The 21916-nt window shown below is 36.6% G+C and overlaps 5 protein-coding genes across 8 annotated transcripts; 3 read left to right on the top strand and 2 right to left on the bottom strand.

Annotated features, from left to right (window-relative positions):
- Positions 1–9908: 9908 nt before the first annotated feature.
- Positions 9909–10424, top strand: LOC121990782 (U-box domain-containing protein 21-like). The gene has a single exon (XM_042544851.1). The coding sequence runs from the start codon at positions 9909–9911 to the stop codon at positions 10422–10424; it is 516 nt and encodes a 171-aa protein (XP_042400785.1).
- A 186-nt stretch (positions 10425–10610) lies between these two features.
- Positions 10611–14160, top strand: LOC121992050 (uncharacterized protein C6C3.02c-like). Its single transcript, XM_042546173.1, has 5 exons — positions 10611–10746; positions 11523–11582; positions 13373–13453; positions 13543–13718; positions 13889–14160. Exons 1-5 carry the CDS (start codon positions 10725–10727, stop codon positions 13985–13987), a joined length of 438 nt encoding a protein of 145 aa, XP_042402107.1. The 5' UTR covers positions 10611–10724; the 3' UTR covers positions 13988–14160.
- Positions 14161–14229: 69 nt separating this feature from the next.
- LOC121992049 (GDSL esterase/lipase At5g03810-like) lies at positions 14230–16029 on the bottom strand. Of its 2 annotated transcripts, XM_042546172.1 has the most exons (5): positions 15701–16029; positions 15495–15625; positions 15174–15410; positions 14763–15018; positions 14230–14690 (listed from the first exon to the last, which is right to left on the bottom strand). In XM_042546172.1, exons 1-5 carry the CDS (start codon positions 15927–15929, stop codon positions 14497–14499), a joined length of 1047 nt encoding a protein of 348 aa, XP_042402106.1. In that variant the 5' UTR covers positions 15930–16029; the 3' UTR covers positions 14230–14496. The 2 variants fall into 2 exon arrangements, with proteins under 2 accessions (XP_042402106.1, XP_042402105.1); XM_042546171.1 differs by having other exon boundaries at positions 15495–16029.
- A 946-nt stretch (positions 16030–16975) lies between these two features.
- LOC121992051 (thioredoxin H1-like) lies at positions 16976–21761 on the top strand. 3 transcript variants are annotated; one of them, XM_042546175.1, is made up of 4 exons: positions 16976–17161; positions 19249–19371; positions 19445–19599; positions 21463–21761. In XM_042546175.1, exons 1-3 carry the CDS (start codon positions 16991–16993, stop codon positions 19577–19579), a joined length of 429 nt encoding a protein of 142 aa, XP_042402109.1. In that variant the 5' UTR covers positions 16976–16990; the 3' UTR covers positions 19580–19599; positions 21463–21761. The 3 variants fall into 3 exon arrangements, with proteins under 3 accessions (XP_042402109.1, XP_042402110.1, XP_042402108.1); XM_042546176.1 differs by lacking the exon at positions 21463–21761 and adding an exon at positions 20174–20421; XM_042546174.1 differs by lacking the exon at positions 21463–21761 and having other exon boundaries at positions 19445–19770.
- Positions 20296–21888, bottom strand: LOC121992052 (c-Myc-binding protein homolog). The gene is made up of 5 exons (XM_042546177.1): positions 21756–21888; positions 21166–21238; positions 21021–21069; positions 20741–20864; positions 20296–20587 (listed from the first exon to the last, which is right to left on the bottom strand). Exons 1-5 carry the CDS (start codon positions 21756–21758, stop codon positions 20510–20512), a joined length of 327 nt encoding a protein of 108 aa, XP_042402111.1. The 5' UTR covers positions 21759–21888; the 3' UTR covers positions 20296–20509.
- Between the last annotated feature and the right edge of the window lie 28 nt (positions 21889–21916).

Raw genomic sequence — 21916 nt, 5'->3', positions numbered from 1 at the left:
TAAAACTATTTTAAAAATTCTTTTAAAACTATTTTTAAAATTCTTTAAAAACTATTTTAAAAATTCTTTAAAAACTATTTTAAAAATTCTTTTAAAACTATTTTAAAATTTTTTTAAAAAACTATTTTAAAATTTCTTTAAAAATTATTTTAAAAATTATTTAAAAACTATTTTAAAAATTCTTTAAAAACTATTTTTAAAATGTTTTAAAAAACTATTTTAAAAATTCTTTAAAAACTTTTTTTAAAATTCTTTAAAAACTATTTTAAAAATTCTTTAAAAACTATTTTAAAATTTTTTAAAAAAACTATTTTTAAAATTCTTTAAAAACTATTTTTAAAATTATTTAAAAAACTATTTTAAAAGATTCTTTAAAAACTATTTTAAAAATTCTTTAAAAACTATTTTTAAAATTCTTTAAAAAACTATTTTAAAAATTCTTTAAATTTTTTTTTTTTAAATTCTTTAAAAAACTATTTTAAAAATTCTTTAAAAACTATTTTAAAAAATCTTTAAAAACTATTTTTAAAATTCTTTAAAAAACTATTTTAAAAATTCTTTAAAACTTTTTTTTTAAATTCTTTAAAAAACTATTTTAAAAATTCTTTAAAAACTATGTTAAAATTTTTTTAAAAAAACTATTTTAAAAATTCTTTAAAAATTATTTGAAAACTATTTTAATTTTTTTTTTAAAACTATTTTTAAAATTCTTTAAAAACTATTTTTAAAATTCTTTAAAAAACTATTTTAAAAAATTCTTTAAAAACTATTTTAAAAATTCTTTAAAAACTATTTTAAAAATTCTTTAAAAACTATTTTAAAAATTCTTTAAAAACTATTTTAAAAATTCTTTTAAAACCTTTTAAAAATTATTGTTATTTTAAAAATTATTTTAACATAAAAATTATTTTAACTTAAAAATTATTTAACTTAAAAATTATTTTAACTTAAAATTATTTTAATATAAAAATTATATTTTTAAAATTATTTTAACTTAAAAATTATTTCAAAAATTTTTTTTAAAAAAAACTTTTAAAAATCATTTAAAAACTATTTTAAAAATCATTTTAAAACTATTTTAAAAATTATGTATCATTTTGGAAAATTCTTCTTATTTTTTCACTATAATAAAATTCTTTTAATTTAAAAAAATAGTATTAATAATAAATTATTTCTATAGACTATTGTCACTTTAAAAATTATTATTTTGACTTTAAACTCATTTTTAATCTTAAACATCATTTTAACCTTAAAATTATTTTAACTTAACTGAAAATTAGATATCAAATTAAAACTCATTAAAACTTAATTTAAACATTACTTTTCAACTTAATTTAACCTAACTGAAAATTAAAACTTAAATTAAAACTTAAAAATTTAACTTAAAACTTAAACCTAAATTAATCACTGATATTAATCTTAATCTAAAATCAAAACTGAATTGAACGTATATTAATTGTCATTAAATAATTATAAAAATCATTTTAAAATCTTGTTAGAAATCCCTTTAAAATAATAATAATAATTCTTTTAAATTCATTTAAAACTTAGACACCTAACTTAAAAGCTTAAATTCCATTAACTTTAACTTTAAACTTAATTATGTAATTAATAAGTAGAACTTAACTATTTAAGTTTAACTTTATTTGAGAACTAAGCTTGATTTGATTAGAACCTAGGTTTAACCTTAGTAAAAATATTAAAATTACTCTAAGTCATTTTTTTATCAACCTTTAAAATATTAATTATTTTTAAAAACATAATTAAAGTTTGACTTAAATTGAACCTTACTTAACCTTGTTTAATAACGAGTTTAACTTCAAACTACTACCAACTTTAAACTAAGTTAATCCAACTTAAAAAGAAGTAAATGAAAAGTTAAATTATAACTAACACCTTCATCAATTAATACAAAATTTAGATTATATTAAATTATTGAATCAAGCAAAATTTAATCAATAAATTATTAATATTGATTAATTATTGAATTAATAACAACTTATCTTACTTAACATGACACTAAAGGTTAACTCATTTCAACTGAATCTAACATTAATTACGTTTAGTCAAATTTAAATGAACAATTTTATAAAGATAATTATACAATCGCCTAAAACACTTAGGTATGAAAATATGTTACGGTTGTAAAATTTTATATTAAGGGGGAGTAATAAATAAGGAGGATTAATAAATTAAAGGAGTATCAAATTCAGGGGGAGATTTACTTTTTAATTATCTCCTTAAGTGCTATTTTTTCTTTAAAATCTCTCTAAAAAATTCTACCTCAATTTAAATAAATAAATATCTACTTTGAATATTTTTAGCAAATATTTTCAAATTTTATGTCAGGTTCAGAGGGAGGAATTAATTAAAATTTTCCCTTTATATAAAATATTTTAAATTTTGTTCGAAAAATGTTTTCTTAAAAATTTCTTAAACCTACTTTTGAAAACTAACTCTTATAAAACTAAGTTGTTTTTAAGAATTGGGTTTTACATTTTATTGAAAATTGACTTTGAAAATTAAATTTAACTTAGTTTTGAATATTGTGGAAATTAAATTTTTCAAAACTTAAGTTTACAAACTAAGCTTCTCAAAATCATTTTCCTTAATTTTGAAAATCAAAATTTAAAAATCAATCTTCAAAATCAACTTGCTTAAAATTGTGAAATTTTTTTTAAATCAACTCAAAATTGTTTGTTTTAAATCACAAACTTTTTATCCTTTTTACTTAGTCTTTGAAAACTGAACTTTTCAAGTATTTTAAACCATGATTTTGAAACTAGTACTTTTGAACTTTAAAATTTTGATTTTGAAAATTAGATTTAATTATTTTACTTTATCAAAATTAGTTCTACCAAACTCCTTTGAAAACTAAAAGTAAAGTTCAAAATCAATATTTGCAAACTGAAATTTGATTTGCAAAAACTCATTGTTGAAAATTATGAAAGTTAGATTTTTCAAACTTAAATCATTGTCAAAACTTAAGTTTTAAATTAAATCGTTTACAAACTTAATGTTGAAAAATAAATCAGTTTTTGGAAAAATAAAATTTTCAAATTTAGTTTTGGAATTTTGGTTTTTGAAAACTTATGTTTGAAAATGAAACTATCTAAACTTAGCTAGCTTTCTAAAAGCTAAAAGCTAATGCTTTAAACAAATTTTCAAAAGCTTAAACTCCCCCAGATTAACTTGACATTTTTTTACTTTGTCTGAAGTCTATAATTACTTAATCCATGCTTATTTTTGATGAATGGCAAAGGGGGAGGGTGTAACGACCCAATTTTCCCTATTTCAAGTTCTAAAAGTCCATAAAAATATTTGGAAATACTTTTAAAATATTCTAAAGATTTTTAGGAATTTTTACGTAATTTTTGGAGGTCGTTTAGTAGGGTTACAAAAGAAAGAAGTTTAAAAAAAAAAATGTTGAAGGTGAGATTCGAACCCACGACCTCGGGTCGGATGGACCCAAGCAAAACCGGCCCAACCAGCTGAGCTACACGATTTTGTTAACCTTATATGGTGAGAATTAAGTTTATAGCATAGTTAATGATTAGAGAATAAATTGGGAAAAAGTACGCGGCTGAGGGATTGAAGCTGAGACCCTTGCTTCGGTTAAAAGCCGGTTAACCAGCTGTGCCAGCGAGTTTTGTTAATTAAGGAAAGAATGGATTATATTTAAGGTATAGTAATTAATAAAAATCTTAGTTATAAGAAGAGCTTTAAGTTTTTCCCGAACCCTAAAATTTTCTCACCCGAACCTCTCCTCCTCTCTCGCGAACGGCGGCACCGACTTCGCTGTTCGGGCGAAAAGGGCGACGGAGCTAGGCTTTTTCCGGCCGGTCTTCACTCGTGTGCGACCACCATCGTCGAGGAGAGCTTGTGAGCACGAAGAAGAGCCGAAATCCAAGCTATCCGAAACCCTAGCAGCATTAGAAGCTCCTCCTTTTCGGTTGTAAGTCCAAGAACAGCGAGGTGAGTTGCTACTCACCTGCAGTAGGAGTTGTTCCGCGATTTTTGCCTTCTTCTTTTCCTTGCCGAGCATGAACATATTCTTTAATATTCCAGAACATGTTGTACAAGATGATTCTTAGGGCTTTAGTATCCTTCTTTGTTTTCGGAATAAGCTATACAGAATCTGCTAGTAGTTTCGAGTTTTATTTGCTCCTTTATGTTCTGTTGTAGTATGTTTAAAGAGGCTTTGCTTGTTCTAGGAGATCCTTGGATCTGTTAGTTTGTTAGTGGGCAAGAACAGCCCTTGCTGTTCAGTTTTGAACCTAAGTGTAGCACTTAGAATTATGATACTGTTGTGAGAGAAATCTTTACTTAAAAGCCTTCGGATTAGATTCAAGACAACACTAGGCATTCATTTGGCTTGTTGTTTTAGTTCTTTGAGTTATGTTTTGTGCTTGAATTTCCTTTCCATTGAAGAGCCTGATTAATTACATCTTCAAGCATGTCTCCTTATGTTCCTTATTAATGAACAGATTCAGTTCTTGGCATTTCAAGAGCATGAACAGCCGTAAGTTCCAACATGCAAACATTAGCATTTTCGTTACGTTTGTGTCATTTAGCAAGATCAAATTAGTTTTCTTTTTTCTCTATTTTGTAGCATGATTAGTAAGATTAGATTAGCTTTCTTTGCTCTTATCACAGCATGTTTTAAAAGTTTTCTATGCCGTTTAGATTTTTCCCTTGCTGTTAGTAAAGCATGAGCAATTATCCATTTGCTAATAATTAAGCATGATCAGTTTACCATTTTGCTAATATTCGAGCATGAGCAGATTTCTTTTCCTTTGCTAATAGATGTGCATGAGCAGATTTGTTGAGTATAGTATGCAGACTTTTAATAAGCAGATCTTTATAAGTATAGCATGCAGATTTTTATAAGTATAGTATGCAGATTTTTAATAAGCAGATTTTCATAAGCATTGCTTGCAGATTTTGATAAGTATTGCATGCAGAACTTCAATTTTAGGACAAATTTTTATTAAGCTTAATATGCAGAATTTTATTAGCATAGTAGGCAGTTTTTTTGGTTTAAGCATTTCAAAGATAGAATTTGCTTAAACATTTCAGTTTCTCTTTAAAGAAGTATTTTGTTAGAAGTATTAACAAGTATAAGAAAGATAAAAAAAAAAAAAAAAAAAAAGGCCAAGGCCTTAAGTAGATCCCAAAGTCAAGACTTTAGGGATTTTTGGCATACAAGGTGCTTATTAAAATGCCAAGGCATTTAAAGAAGAAGTAATTAAGATAATAAGTATTTTACTTTTAAAGGGCATGTACCGGACACAAGGTCCAAGGGATGGGCTCCAAGATGCCCCTAGGCACAAGGCCTAGAAGTATCTTAGTGGTTTCGGGATTAGCTACCTCGATTCTTACTAAGAATGCGCGCAAAGTGGTACAATGCCGGGCCCAAGAGAAGTTGATTATTATTTTGAAGTATTAAAGTATAAGTTTTGAAACAAATGAAACAAGCTTCGAATATGTTTAGAATTAGAAAGTTTAGTTTCTTGTTATTTGAAGCATGCAGTAGTAGTTTCAATTGTTTTCTTGCTACTAGATTATTCAGCATGTTTAGATTTACATGTTTAGTAGTTTTACATGTTTAGTAGCTTTACATGTTTAGTAGCTATACATGTTTAGTATTTCAGATAGTATGATTCCTTTGCTATTTATGAGCATGATTAGCTAAACATGTTTAGTATTTCGGTTAGTATGATTCCTTTATTGGATTATGAGCATGATTAGCTATACATGGTTAGTATTTCAGTTAGTATGATTCCTTCATTGGATTATGAGCATGATTAGCTATACATGTTTAGTATTTCAGATAGTATGATTCCTTTGCTATTTATGAGCATGAGTAGCTTTACATGTTAGCATTCAGTTTTAGCATGTTTTTATTTATATACATGCATATCGAGTTTTTTTTTGTGAGTAGATAGCGCTCACTAAGCTTTATGCTTATAGACTGCACTTCCTCCTACTGCAGATAAAGGAAAGGAAAAGATTTAGCAAGGAAGGCGACAAGGTGGTGGTGATGAAGGTGTGTGATGGCTGGACTATGGGGAGATCAAGAGTTTGCTAAGGAATTGTTAAGACTTTTCTGTTTAGAGTTCTTTAGTTTTCTTTAAATGCTATTATGAGTCAAGATTGTAATTAAGTTTATTCCGCATTTGTAGTTGGGTTCTATTGATGGAGTGATATTGTTGTTTGCTATTATTAGGGTAGTTTCTTTCCTTTATTTGTGATATTATACTGCGTGGTTGTGAAGATATATGTTCCAGCCGCCTGTGGCTGAGTATAGTTTGTTTGTATTGATGATTTAGTCATCGGTACAGGGGAGATTCTGTCGAAATTTTTCGGTAGGGTTTTCCTCGTGGTTTTTAATTATACCGGTTAAGTAGAGTTAGTAGTTAAGTAATGGTCACTCTTTGAGAGTAGTAGTAGTAGTAAGAAGGGTGGTCGTTACAGAGGGTTAGGTGGTTAAGTTAGGTTAAGTTAGTTGAACCAAACTGAAAATTCAAACTAACTTAAAAACCACATAAATGCATGGTTCTTGCATATGTTTTCACTAACTTAACCAAGTTGTCATTCCATCAAAAAGGGGGAGATTGTTGGTGCGGTTAGCACTAACGATTTAACCCAGGTTTTGATGAATGACAAATCAGGTTAAGTTAGTTTGTTTTTGTCTGACACTTTGATCGAGTGTGCAGGAGAAGTCCAGACAGGTCGACGGGTTGACCGGATGTCTGGCACGAAGTCCAGCTAGGTCGACGGGCTGACCAGATAGCTGGCGAGAAGTCCAAGCGGGTCGACGGGCTGACCGGACGCTTGGCGAGAAGTCCAGCTAGGTCGACGGGCTGACCAGATAGCTGGCGAGAAGTCCAAGCGGGTCGACGGGCTGACCGGACGCTTGGCGAGAAGTCCAACTAGGTCGACGGCCGATCGGATAGCTGGCACGAAGTCCAGACGGGTCGGCGGGCTGACCCGCGGTAAGTAAGGTAAGTCATCGGAGGAGAGTGATCATGAGGACGCATTCCCGGGAAGGGAACATTAGGCGTCGATCCGGCTGAGATCCATTTCGGATATCTAAGTCGAGATCGTGACTAGATTCCGGTCTCGGAAAGACGGAATCTAAGTCATACTCCTTTTTTCTAATTCATACTCACTTTGCTTTTGCTAACAATCTGTATTGCAGGGTAAATTTGCCTCCGGACTAACGTTTGTCTTGCAGGACGGATTCTGCGGGAAAACAGGGTCCGGGCGCCCGGGAGGGAAATTTCATCCTGATAGCGCGTCGCCACGTGGAGCTCGCTGGTTGGACTTGCCACGTCTCACCAGGGCGCCCGGAAGGCATCCAGGGTGCCCCGAGCCTCATATAAAAGAAGGGTCAGAGGAGAGCTTCAGAACAACAACGAAAAGAAAAGTCTTCCACTGCTCTGCACTTCTGCGACGCTAACAAAGCTCCGACACTACGCTCCTTTCTTGTCTTTATTGTCGGTATTTGTTTTTCATTTTCATTAGCATTCATTGTACTATTTTTTGTAATCATTATTTCGAACTGCTAGTGAATTGCCCAACGAAAGTACTCACGAAGTACGGGCCTTCGAGTAGGAGTCGTCACAGGCTCCGAACGAAATAAAAACAACTGTGTTCATTTACTTTTCCGCTGCGCTTATACTCGTTATTTTTCGAATCGATATTCACCCCCCTCTATCGAACGATCACGGTCCTACAGGCGCTGCTACGTCGAGATGGTCAAAACTGAAGCTAGGTCCACCCGGAAGACTCCACGGCTAGAGGTAAATACTGTTACTGAAAAACCACCTGCCCTAGTCTATGAAGAGAAAGAGGAAGTCCAAATCCATCCCCGCTGAGCGGAGGCAACTACTTTCGTAGCTGCAAATCTGGGAACCGAGCAGAAGGCGAAGTTGATCACCTGTCTCCAATAAAACCATGATGTGTTTGCATGGTCAACACATGAGCTGCCCGTCATCTCTCCAAGCGTAGCTCAGCATGAGCTACATGTCCGACCGGGCGCTCATCTGGTAAAGTAGTGCAAAAGGGATTTCAGCGTCGAGCAGAACCTGATCATCCTGACGGAGGTAGAAAAGCTATTGCAAGCCGGACATGTGAGGGAAGTTCAATTTCTAAGCTGGCTCGCCAATGTTGTCCTCGTCTCCAAATCGGATAACAAGTGCCTAGTATGCATCGACTTCCGTGACCTGAACAAGGCATGCCCGAAGTACTTCTACCTGTTACCTCGGATCGACCAGATGGTGGACTCCACTGCGGGATGCGAGCTGATCTGCATGCTGGATGTCTACCAGGGTTATCATCAGGTGTCGCTCGCCCGCGAAGATCAGGAAAAGGTCAGCTTCATTACGGCCGACGGTACGTACTGCTACAATGTCATGCCATTCAGACTCAAGAAAATCGGAGCCACTTATCAAAGATTGATGAATAAAGTGTTCTGACAGCAGATCGGCCGTAACATGGAGGTATACGTAGATGATATCCTGATAAAATCCCTCCGAGCGGCTGGCCTATGTGCAAATATTGAGGAGACCTGTTGGACACTCAGGACTTATGGGATCACAGCATAATAAAATAGTAGTAATAATTAAATCCTGTCTCCTCGAAACTAGGATCTAATCAAGGTCTTAACTTAGGTTTCCCAAATGGACCTAAGCTGGACTGACGCCTATAGTTCCCTCAACAGGGAACGTGTTTTCACTGGATCTCTCTTTCAGTTGCTTACCTCCACTTACCAACTGTAGTCGCTTGATTTGCTTTTGATCCACCAAGTCTTCCCGATAGTTGTCAGGCCCGGAGACCCAACTGAACTTCAGTCGGTTGTCAGGTCCCACATACCCAATCGAACTTCCCGCTAGATATCGGGTCCACAGACCTATCTGGACTTCGCACCAGCTATCGAGTCCTATACGGACCTAGATGTTGACCAGTCAACTCCTGTTCACTTGGTAGAAAAGTTAAACAAACACCACATCTAACTTTAACCTATTTGTCATATATCAAAATTAGATTATTAATGCAACATGCACCAATATATTTATATAGAGAGAATTGATATCCTGCACACCCATTCGATAAGCGGCTTATAGGCGGCTCAAAGTGAATCCGAGCGCCCGAACCACTCCCGGGAGCCCCGAGTGGATTTCGGCCACTCGGGGCGTCCGAACCAGTCTCGAGCGCCCTAAGTGGATGTCAACCACTCAAGGCGCCCGAATTTAGTCCAGGTTCCCGAATTCACTCTGAGTCACCTAGCGTCACTCACCGAACAGGTGTGTAGGGTAAAATAATAATAATAATAATATATATATATATATATATATATATATATATATATATATAGTGTCAGACTCCCGTCCCCGACTTCCATTCGCGACTAAGACTATGTTTGGTGAGGGATAATCAACCTTGTAATATAATCAAGATTATATTACTAGATTGATTACTTTGTTTAATATAATTTTAAAAAATATATATATTTATTATTAAATTTAATATAATTTTAAAATTATAATATAATATAATCTTAATTAAAAAATAATAAAATTTTATAATCTGAATTACATAATTTAATTATATTTCACATTCAATATTTAATTAAAATTTAAATATTAAATATATATTTTAGTTTACATTCTTTTGATGAGTCCGACGCTACATACTCTACCTCTAGCGTCAGGGCCGTCGAGTCTAGTCGCTCAGAGAAGGCATCCCAGTGAGCAATGCCGACAGATCAGATTGAACAAGTCACTCGATTTCGAGGTCTCCTTCCTCAAATCTGGTGATTTCAACGTGGGATTCAACGCGACGCAGTCCTCAAAAACCTAACCTCTTCTCTTTCACCGGAGCGGATCGAGGTCCTCGCGAGGATGGAAAAGCTAATCGAGGCACTACTGAAGCTAATCGAGAAGCCAATCTCGCCATGGACCACCAAGGTGGCCCTGGAGACGACATTCTACCTGGTCTCGACCCACGAGAGGATTGCAGCTAGGGTTTCAGAATCGAGGATCGTTCCCCTACTACTCGAGACCCTAGTCAACGCCGATAGGAGCACCACCGAGAAAGCTCTAGGGGTGCTGGATGGCGCTCTGGGCTATGGCCGCGACAGGGAGGCGGCGTGCAGCCACCCCCTAGCGGTGCCGGTGCTGGTGAAGAACATGCTGTGGGTGTCGGAGACGGCGACACAATTCGCCGTGTCGGCGCTGTGGAAGCTCTGCAAGAGCGAGAGGCAAGGTGAGCGCGCCGCGAAGGCCACCAAAGTCGGATCCTTCCAGAAGCTTCTCATTTTGCTCCAAGTTGGGTGCTCTACGTCGACAAAGGAGAAAGTGAGCAAGCTGCTCAGGCTGCCGAACACACAGGGGAAGCTTAGAGGGCAGAAGTCCTGATATTTTTATTATTTTATAATAATATAAATTATATTTCTTTATTTTTCTATATATGCCGCACCTCTCGCACATCCGGACGCCCTACACACGTAGGCTCTGAACCTGGCAGATGTTGGACGGCGTCTAGCACGGCCCGGGTGCCACCCGGCTCGGATCCGGTCCTCGGTTCAGTTAAAAATGGGCAATTTACGTTGACCGTCTGCGAGTTGCGGTGTATAAATACAACGGGGAAGCGTTCATACCCTTGCTTTCTAGGGTTTCCTTCATCCGTTTCGTCTGTGCCAAGCTCCATCGTCAATCATGCCTCGCCGAAGCTCTGGTGGTAAGTCTGCTCTCTCCCACTCCCTTCATCGCTTTTCGATGATAAATCTTCCGTAAAATTGTTGTGATCGCTAGATTCTCTCTTTGCTTTCGTGGATTCGTTTGTTGGTCCCTATCTGGAGGATTTACATTGAATTTGTTCGTTAGATTTGACTGAGTTCTCTTCGTGGTGGATTCTGATTAGAGGTACCCGACTTGAGTTAAAATGATTTATGGTGATTTTGAGTTCGGAGGAAACAATACAATTGACCGTGCATCGGTTATAGTGAAGTGGGCACCCTAAGTTTCGAAACCCGAACAAAACATTTGGAATCTGATTGGTAGAGATTGAAAAAGATTAGGGGAATGAGACATGGTGTCCTTTTCATGCTTCTAGTTCATTCCTTGCTTGTCTGTCTCTTTTTTTAGACTTTTTTTTCCATCGCCTCTTTAGTATTTTGATTTTTTGTCGTATTAGTTTATCTTTGTTACAACAGTTGAATTGTTTGTCACAGTTTTATATTGTTTGCTTATTTCATGTGATTCTTAATCCTCAATTATAATATAGTAGTAAAATTGATTTTGAATGTCCTATTGCAATGTCTGTCTTTCTTCTTAAAGCCGTTTTACAAATATATTTTTGTTAGTGTATATGATCTAAGAAATTTCTGGCTTTTTATTGGAATCACCGTATACTATATATTTGGTTACATGTGGCTCTAAACTTTTATATGATCTTTTTTTTTTTTTTTTTTTTTGCTACTCATCTATTCATACACTTTCTCAAATAAACTGAAGGACGCTCTGCGCCTCGTGCTGCTCCACGCCCTGCTTCAATGAGGAACCCTCCTCGACCAGGTATTACTTGCTCCTTGAGTCATCCAAGTTATTATAAATATGTTTGTCACATATTATTATATTCTTGATGAGGAATTAATCCATCCTTTTTTCATAGAACAGTGTATGAAAATATGACCTGTTTGTTCATACCACTCACCAATATTACCTCTTGATATTTGTATTGAAATGACCTCATGTTATCCAACATGAAACTCCTCTTGTTTGTTTAAGATCTTTAACTTAATTTTTTAAAGTTTTTTTTTTTTTGACATGATCTGAAACAAACATAGCAAAAGAATTTGCAACCGGTGAAAATAGTTTGGTACTCTTCAATGAAACAATTGCAATAGAATTCAACCAATAAGGATAGAACAGTGGGAAGTTAGCAATATTTATAGTGTTCTACAGGTAGGATTGTGGCCTAGCAAGAAAGTTGTGGCCTAGCATGAAATGGGATGTGTCCTTGTTGATGATCTCACGGGACTGGATGTAATGTGGGGATAAATCAGTGTGCCTTTGCTAGCAATCTCGTGGGCTGTGTGTGTTAATAATCATTCTTGTAGAAATGAAAACTTCCAAGGGAAAACTTGATTGTATTAGTATTAAATCATTAAAAACTTGGTGTAGGGTTTCTTTTATAATCTCTCACAAGAGAAGAGAGTAGTCTCTCCTAATTAGCAGTGTAATTTTACTAGGTTTGCCATTTACTTGACCTAGTAAAATAACTATAATAAAACTTTTGAAAATGTTTTGATAAATTCTAAAAATTTTAACAATGTTGTATTTTTGAGATCCCTAAATTAATTCGTAATTTTTAATATTGATTATGAAAATGGATGAATATTAGTTGCAGGGAATTCCCCAACTGCCCCTTAATAGAAACATGGATATATTATTATTATTATTAATCAAAAGTAGGAATGCAACCCATGTATTTTTAGGCTACAAAATAACTAATCTGATGTTATGGAACTTAATACAAGACTTAGTAACTTATGATTATTCTGTCTAACATAAATTTTCAATCTGGAGCATAAATATCTTCCATGCCTAGCTTTTCACGTTGAATCATACAAAAGTTGCTAGAAGAGGTTTACTATAAATATGATTTGTTCTTCAGAATGAGTATTCAGTGGTTATTTTCTCGAGCATGATGACAACAGTAAACCTCAATGCGTATAGTGTATTCATGAAACATTTGATTGTTTGCAATGTGGTTTATTGTCTATTTGTCATAATAATTATTTTAATTTAGTGTTGCTAAAATCAAGATCATCAAGAAAGGATTTGAGTCATTTAACCCAGAACATCTCGTAAGTTGTGTGTCAGTGATTTACACTCAACTCTAGCTGTAGGTGATGCTGCAACACTTTGGTTCTTGCTTTTCCATATTACCAAGATGTGTTCCACAGTTTGAAGTTAATCTTTTTCCAGTTACAGACTTTGCATGATGAGTATGAGGGAAACCAGATGTCCATTTTTCACATAGCGTAATTCTTTTCTAGGAGATCTCTGATGCATTCTGGATTCTCAACACTTGTTCCTAATGACACCTTTTGGGTTTCTGCATGAATTGATTAAGTCCTCTGCCCTTCTCTACGCTGGGATTGGATCCTTGACCTAAACAAATACAACCTTAACATGGAAACATAAGGAACAAGTTATACATGTCATTACTTGAGATATGTATTTTTCGAGAAGTTCTAATATTGTAATAATTGTTTGATGATGTGCTATAGTGAAGATGTTAAATTTGTGGTTTTAAATTTTCCAGTTTCTTGTATTAATTTTTAATTTGCTTGATGCAGTACGTCAGGCTCCACCCCCAGCTCCTGCTCAGAGTGGAGGAGGGTCCATGCTTGGAAATATCGGATCCACCATTGCACAAGGTTATCATATTCTTCTGCATTAAGGCTTGTTCATATATGCAAAAGATGTGCACTTCTAAATTTGATTATATGCTTTGTTCTCTCGTCAGGCATGGCATTTGGCACAGGAAGTGCTGTTGCTCACAGAGCAGTAGATGCTGTGCTGGGGCCTCGGACTATCCAGCATGAAACTGTGGTATCCGAAGCTCCAGCTGCCACCGCTGCTCCTATGGGTAACACCGTCGGCACAGATGCTTGCACCGTCCACTCGAAGGCTTTCCAGGACGTATGTGTTCTATCCTTTACCTTCGCTCTTATTTATTTTCTGCACAGGTCTTGTCCATTCAACGAGTCTATAACTCAACAAATCGAGATAATCTCATCAGCAATAAAGTCGTGTTTTCATCTTTTGTTGACTGGTGGCATATAAAAATCTTTTGTTGCTTTTGGTTGCAGTGCATCAACAATTTTGCCGGCGACATCAGCAAGTGCCAGTTCTACTTTGACATGCTGAACGAGTGCCGCCGAGGATCTGGTGGTGTGTTGGGAGCCTGATTCTGTTTCTGTTACCCCAAGGATGATCATTTCGTGTCTGCTTCTCTTTTCCATGACCAAGTATTAAAAAGCATAACTTGGTGCGGTGTCAACTTAAAATTCTTACTTTTGAAACATCATTAATCGACTCACTGGGTTATAGAAAGCCAATGCAAAATCTCTGGTTTAAGCTATCCTTTTTCATTTTGTGATGGTTCTACCTTTCTTTGTACTGAAGACGAGTTTGCTTGCTAGGAAGGGGGTGGAGAGGAAGAACTAAGCTTGGTAATAATTTAAGAGGAAGCTGCTTTTACAGCATTCTCCTGAACAATTTTTTGGAGCAAAATTGGGCCTGCCCTATCAAGTGATTCTCACATAGGAAGGTGAATAGGTCTCCTTACCTCTTTCCTTATTGACTAGTGACAGCCCTGAGTACACATACTACTAAGGAGATTGTTAATATCCTTTTCTCCATGCACACACTACGATTGCTTATGCCATTCGCATCACTGCTATGCCTCGACATACAATTAGGAAATGAGTTCGATGCCTTGAAGTAGAAGAGCATCAGCCAATATAACGTTGGCTGCCTCCGTGAGGTGGAAGCTGTCCCAGAACATGTACTCCGTCGCGTTGCTACATGTTCCCAGTGATGCTGCATTGCAGAGCAGTGATGTCTCGAGTGTCCCCGTTCCGCAACATGCCTTCCTCACTTGCACGAATCCTACAGATTCATGGTCAGTTCTTTGCGTCGGTATTGAATCTCAATTTTGAATTGAATCTTAGTTCCTTTTACCGTTGTCTTCTGGGTTGTGGACAATGTTTAGAAAAGGGTTGTAGATGTCCAGGACAACCAGCTTCAGCCCCTGGTGGCTCCTCTTCAAGGCTTCAGCTGCTGCATTCAGTTTCCTGTTGAAAGCCACTGCATCATCATTGAGCCGCCCCACACACCCTCTTCCTAGGCCGCCAAACAATGTGATGGACGCGGGAAGGCAGCCGACCGGCGGTAATGACGTCACGCCTATTCGTCTCGCCCCCAAACTGTACAAGTTCTAAACATACACCATTCGTGCACAAGCTCAATTCTTGTGATGAAGGTAAAATCAGGACATGACTGCCTTTTTTGCATAATAAAAAATAAACCATTTCGATGCAATGATGGATGAAGGGGGTTTATATTCTTGCTGTCTGTAAAACCAGAGCAAACCTGGACAAATTTGGTGAAAGACTGCAGCAGCAGCAAGTCGGAGAACTGATCCGTGGAGTACACAAGGCGGAGCAGGGGATTGATGTAGTAATTCTGCAAGAAATCACTGCTTCCGGTGCTCAAAACATAGATGGATCCGGCAAACAACTCTGCCGCCTTGGCTTTTCCGGCAATCCTCTCCACCTTCGCCTGGTATTCCTTGTAGTATCTCAGCTGCTGCGTTAGAGACACAGCTCGCTGCAAGGCATTAAAATGGATAAAAAATGGAGCTTTATTCGGTTTGAATAATGGCTTTCAAGTCACAGTTCATAAATCACTCACATATAAGGTCGCCGTAGAGTCCAGGAAGCCTGAGGAAGCAGAAGCAAAGTTGGCACCATTCAGTAAGTCGTCCCCAGATGCCTCCTTGTCGAGATAAGCAGGAGGGTATGAAGTGAATCCAAGATAGTCAACTGCAGATCCGTGAACAAAAAGTAAAGGTAAATTTTTGTAATGGTAGATTGCGTAAACACAACGATTTTTAGCACTCGTCAAGTCGATGGCCAGTTTGCCATTGCTGAACCTCCCTGTCGGTGAGTGATCAAGGAAGTCTCTTCCGTAAGGGGGGAAGTTGGCCTTCACCAGAGTGAGGAGATTGTTGTTGTTGCCGACGTCGACGGTGGAGTCGCCGAAGATGATTACGCCCGGAACGGGTGGTTGGCCTTCCGAGACTCTCAGACACGAAACCAGTAGTTGAAGCACTAGAAGAAGAATCATGGTTGCTCCTGAGTTGCCTCTATCCCTTAGATGCCTAACAAAGGCGAACTTATGAAGGTGGAGAAGAGGCAGACAGTGGACGGCCCTCCACAATGGAGGGAGGGCCCTTTCATGGAAGATCTTATCGATAATTATTGTTTATAAATCATTATGTTCTTTAGAATCATCAATAGCATTCTGGTCTACCAAAGTATTCGATTTTTAGAAACAGTGTTTCAATAAATGGAGGGAGTAAAGTGGGGGGTCACTTTTAGATTTAAGTGGGCAAAGTGTTGGATACAGATAACATATTTAGTGGCATGGGAAAGAAAACTAATTAATTAACTCAAAATTAAAATGAGTAAATTATAAGAATAATTATTTATGGGAGATATTGAGATGATCCTATATTAAAATATGGTAAATAATTATTGAAGACATTTTATCTTAGCAAGTGACCATTTGTAGAATGGAGATCAGATATCTAATAAAATATTTTGTACTCGTTTGAAGTAAATATTATGTAAGTATTAACTATGTCAATTCATGGTGCACTCATTTGAGGTTTGGAGTTCAAATCTCAATAAAATCGAGGTAAATGTCTCCATTATGTGCTAGTTACTATTTTAAATGTTAGTAGTCGTCCGTGATTTACCTCCTTCGTATTAGTCATCTGACGAATTGACGGAAGCACTGGAGGTGATCGTATTCGTCTTTTGCTATCATAAGAATAATTATTAATTAGAGTAAAAGGTATCATCCTAAGAGGTGTAGTATCAACAATTTTATACAAAAAATATATATAGTTAAATTATAAGGATCATTTTTATCCTAACGTAGTGTCATTTATATAGAAGAGATAGTGTATGAGATATTATCATCATGAGATATGGGATTTAAATTTTAATAAATTGAGATAAATATTTCTTTATGTGCTAATCATTATTATATGAGTTAGCGGAGACGCTTAAGGCGATCGATGCATAATATTCAAATCAACCAATGACACGTGTTGATTGCCAAGGTATCGAGATGGCTTGCTGGTGGCGTTTTCGTAGTTTTGTCCAATTCTCCGCCTACAAATGCAGCCCGGGCCGGAAGCTGCGTTTCGAGTCTTCGAGCTCGTTCCTGTCGCTGCTGCGGAGGAAGGCGGAGTTGGGACGGCGATGGCAGAAGAAGGGGTTGTGTTCTCTTGCCACACCGTGGAGGAATGGACCCGGCAACTCGAGCTAGCTAATGAGTCTAAGAAGCTGGTGGGTGTCATTTTTAGGTCTTCTTTCCCGTCTTGAATTTTCTGCACCGTGATTGATCTGGTAAGCTGGATCTAAATCGGTGCTACTTATTTCTTTGAATTCCAGGTTTGGTAGAGACTTGGGGCACATCGCCGAATGGTGATTTTGTTCGTGCAAAAGCGATCCTTTTTGAAATGAGGCTTCGCCTTTTTATTGGTTTTTATGTGATTTTTGCGGTCTTAACTGCTTGCGCAGTAAAATTGTTTGTTTTCCTAGTAGATGTGAGGAGTTGATATGCGTCACGATCCCATTCCAACTCAATTTAGGCGAAGTAGCAGGTTTAGAGTATGTTAGGTCTTTTTTTTTAAGCTTGCTCAAGTGACGCAGAATTTCTCTGTGAACAGTTAGTTATATTCAATTCTAGATTTTGTCGAAACTATGATGGAAAAATTCATGTGCTATGTTGCATGAACTGAACTTGTAAACATCATCTAGGATTAGATTAAGTGGCTTTGAAAATATTCCTTCGTCGAATAGATTCTAGGACAAAATCACATGTAATTGGATTATGGGATAAGCTCTGTGTAAACTCGTATATTTTTGAGGGATGTGGTGATTCGATAGACACAAACTGAGACAAGTCTGTCTAAATTTGATGCTTATGGCAGATGAAATCACCATTGTCATCTGTCTTTACATGAGACACTACGTACATTTTGTTGGAACCCCAAGGTTGTTTTGATGTAATCAAATAAGTTAATTTAGGTCCTGTTGATTTTGATCCTTGTATCTAAGTGTGCAGGAGTTTAGAAGCACAGAAAGTCGAGCGGAAGATGCGGCTAACGAGAAGGATGACACGGGAGTGAGCCGACTGGCTCGGTACGTCTGAGGGACGAGGTGCCGCGGAAGAGTACACTAGTGGACGAGAAGAACGTACGCGACGTTCGAAGGACGAGAAGCCTGAATAGAAGCCTGCTCGAGGAGAAGGCCGAAATTGAGTTCAGATGATCCTTATTTCGGTTGGCCGAAATCACCCAAGTAAGCGGAGCCGGAGCGGAAGACCCGGACCAAGACGAGCAGCACCGGAGCAGAGGGCCTGGACCGAGAAGTCAACGGGGTTGACTTTAAGGGTTTGGACGCTCGGAATCCGGGCTCCCGGAACCCAAACTTTATCACCATCGACGTGAACGCTGATCGTTTCGTCGGGGATAGAAATCTATCCCACTCCAAGCGCTTGGAACCCTTCTAGGCGCCCCGACCAAGGTTATAAATACAACTTTAGTCCAGAAACTTAACAACATCAAGAAATTCTTGATACAACACTTGTGAGCTTTTCTGTTTTGTTTAGCTTCTTCTTTTCTGAGATTTCATTGCTGTAAAGAAGCTTCTCCGCCTGAAGGGGAGATTAGTGCTCATCATTTCCTTGGATTAACAACCTCCCCAGTTGTAACCAAGTAAAACCTCCGAGCCTCTATCTGTTTGATTTCTTATTTTATTTTATGCAAGTGTTCTTTATTTAAGTTAATTGTTCGAGAAGGGTTCGCTTTGGTTTTAGTTTGTGCAGGGCTATTCAACCCCCCTTCTAGCCGACCAACGGGTCCCAACAGATTTTGCCGAATAGAGAATTTTAGTTTTATGTTTGATATGTGCTTCAGCCTCAGTGGTATATTATGACTAATATTGGATTGCGTGCTCAAAGAGAAGCCTAGCTATTGTATCTTATCCTGATTCATAAAAATCAGTGTTTTACCTTCTCAAGTCTCTCGGCATATAGGAATATCTGTTATAGTGATGTAATGGCATGTTTTGTATTTATTGTAGAATATCCATCCCCTCCCCTTATGACTAGAGTGATCCTTTCATTTCTCTTCCATTTCTCTCCCCCCTCTTCCTTTGAGGACCTTTTTACTTGATTTCTTTTCTTCTGCGTCTTATGCATAAGCTCACTTCATTTCCAAGCTAGTGTTCACAAACGGTGTGATGGTTTTCTGCCTTTTATTATTTTGTCAGTATTTATTGTCATAAACTGTACTATGAAGCAACATTAATCCAAAATTTTGTTTACTTCCTGATTCAGCTTGTGAACTCTTTTGTCCATGAACTTGTAGGTGGTCATTGATTTCACAGCCTCATGGTGTGGGCCTTGCCGAATGATTGCTCCAATCTTTGCAGATCTTGCCATGAAGTTCCCTAATGTGATTTTTCTCAAGGTCGACATTGATGAACTAAAGGTGAGTAGCTGTCTTACACTAAAATTCTCTTTGGTGCATACCTTTGCTGCGTTCTGAAAAAATGAAATGGCAGACGGTTGGCCAAGATTGGGCCATCAATGCAATGCCGACCTTTGTCTTTCTCAAGGAGGGAACCATTGTGGACAAGATTGTTGGTGCTATGAAGGAAGAATTGTCAAGGAGAATTGAGCTGCACCTGCCCAGCTGAGTAGTCAAATGAGTTAAAAGGTACAAACATATAAAAATTCAGATCATCAACTTGAAAATAATCATGAATAGAATCTTGGATCTTACAAGATTGCTAAAATGCCTTGGGTATTTTTTTTCTAACTTATGTTGTAGATTCAATAAATATTTAGACGACCAATAAATGCTCTGGGAGACACGTTTAAAATAGTACCGACATGTGTTCAGACGACCAATAAATACTCTACAAATGTGCACATCAAACCAAGAAGAAGAAAATTAAAAAGACTTGATTAGCAATAGTAAAATAAAATAAAATTTATTTAAATATAAATGATGATATAATAGGAGATAAAGTTGGTGTAAAAAAATCATATAGCCAATCCTATCTTGTTGGATAAGATTTGAGAGTTATTGTTGTATGTTGTAGATGCATCCCAGTATGTGTAACATGCTTCTTGTTTCTCACCACATGCAATTTTGTTTGACCTTAACCCTTATGCTTGAGTTCCTTTGATGTCTGTATTTGCTCATATACGAATTTTGCATTTGCTTCTTGTATGGATCTTAAGTTCTTTTTTAGGTTTTAGTAAATGCCCATCGAGTTCCTTTTTAGGTTTGAGAATGCCCACAAGATTGTTATCAAGTCTCAGACACACTGTTAATATTCTCATGTCAACTGGAATCCAGCAATTTGGTTGATCGATGCAAAGATAAAACATGTATATCATCAGTGAATAACATTGAAGGGAATGCCCGTATCATTCATTACTAGCAAAATTAATAGCTTTTCACAAACAGGAAAGTGTAAGAATAACTGCTGAACAATATTTTGCATACATATACACTTAGTGAGTTCTTTAATTTCCTGTGATATGTTGCATAAAAAAGCTCTGACAAACAAATTGTAGCATTTGTTAGAACGAGCATGTAATAAATTCCTGGTAGTCCTTCACAATCCATCTTTAGTTTTATCTCCATCCGCGAAGTCCTTGTGTGTTGACATCTTCAAGTTCTGTAGCTCCTCGAGCTGCAATTGAGCACATAAACTCAGAATCATATGGTATAAAATAAAATAAAATTGGAGCACAGAAACTCAGTATTAGATTTTGTTACATTCAAGAAGGGATAAACAACAGTAAGTAAATAACTTCCAGACAAGGATTTCTGATAGAACACTGACCTGTCTACATGTTTCTCTGTGAGCTTCTACCAGCTCGTCATACTTCATTTGCAACTCTGACTTCTCAGCTTGTAGCTTTTTGTAATCAGAAATCCATGGGCCACCTAACTTTTGTTGGACAAACCTGAAAACCATGTATCTGTTTAACATTCTATAACATAAGCTTGTCATATGGCAGAAATGAAGCTGTAATTATTTGTAATGTTCCAATAAGTTCATAAATCATAATATAAAACAAGTATACATTTTGACTGCCAACTAAAATAGTTCAAGAACTTACTCTAAGGCAGAAGAAGGCTTGTCCTTTTCTTCATAAAGTGCAACAAGAACTACATGGAATAATTATGTCATAGTATGCAGTTTATTCACTGCAAACATCATCAATTTATAACTATACCAGAACATAATTGAAAAGAAATAAAAACCTTTAGTGAGAGCATCCAGCACACCACTCGACTCCAAATACTTCCTGAAAGCTTCCTTTTTAGCTTCCCTCTCCTGAAAACAAATTTATGCTATGAAACACTGAAAATTGAGATTAAAAAAGTTCAAGAAAAAGGAACATGTAAATATCTTCATTGCAGTAAACCAGTGACAGATGCTTTCAAGTTAATCAGGATATTAAAGTAGTGGCCTTTCCATCTGCAATTTGTTACTTAGACTATTTTGAATTCAGAATATAAACATCTTCTAGCTTCTTATATGAATGAATACAACTCCAGTTCTTGGTAAACTTGGATGACTAGCTTGGCATGAAAGGGATGATCAAAACTGGAAATGAGCAAGCATCATTCAAGTGCAACACGCAGAAAATCTACAAGAAAGATGACCATATTCAAAATAGAGGTGAAAAATCTGGGAAGATAAAGAAGAGCAAGTAGAAAGAGGGGGAAAAGAGGGCAAGGAAATTTCCACGCGATTGCGTCCAACCCTGGACGGTTACGAGTACAAGACAAATGGATGTGCAGTAAATGCCGGATTCCAGGAAAGAAGGGAGGCAATGGGCGAGACATACCATGACGTTTGTAGCATCGAGCTGCCACCGAATCCAGCCGGGAGAACCTTTTTTTCCCCGAGGGAATGAGAAGTAGAGAACAGATTTAGAGAAAACAATTAAACGGAGATGGAAAGAACCTTCAGATCCGCCGGCGGGAGCGGCGGCGGCGGTGGTGGAGG

This window comes from Zingiber officinale, chromosome 6B (assembly GCF_018446385.1).
Source record: "Zingiber officinale cultivar Zhangliang chromosome 6B, Zo_v1.1, whole genome shotgun sequence".
In the NCBI taxonomy this organism is placed as follows: Eukaryota; Viridiplantae; Streptophyta; class Magnoliopsida; order Zingiberales; family Zingiberaceae; genus Zingiber; species Zingiber officinale.
This window is presented reverse-complemented; position numbering and strand designations above follow the sequence as displayed.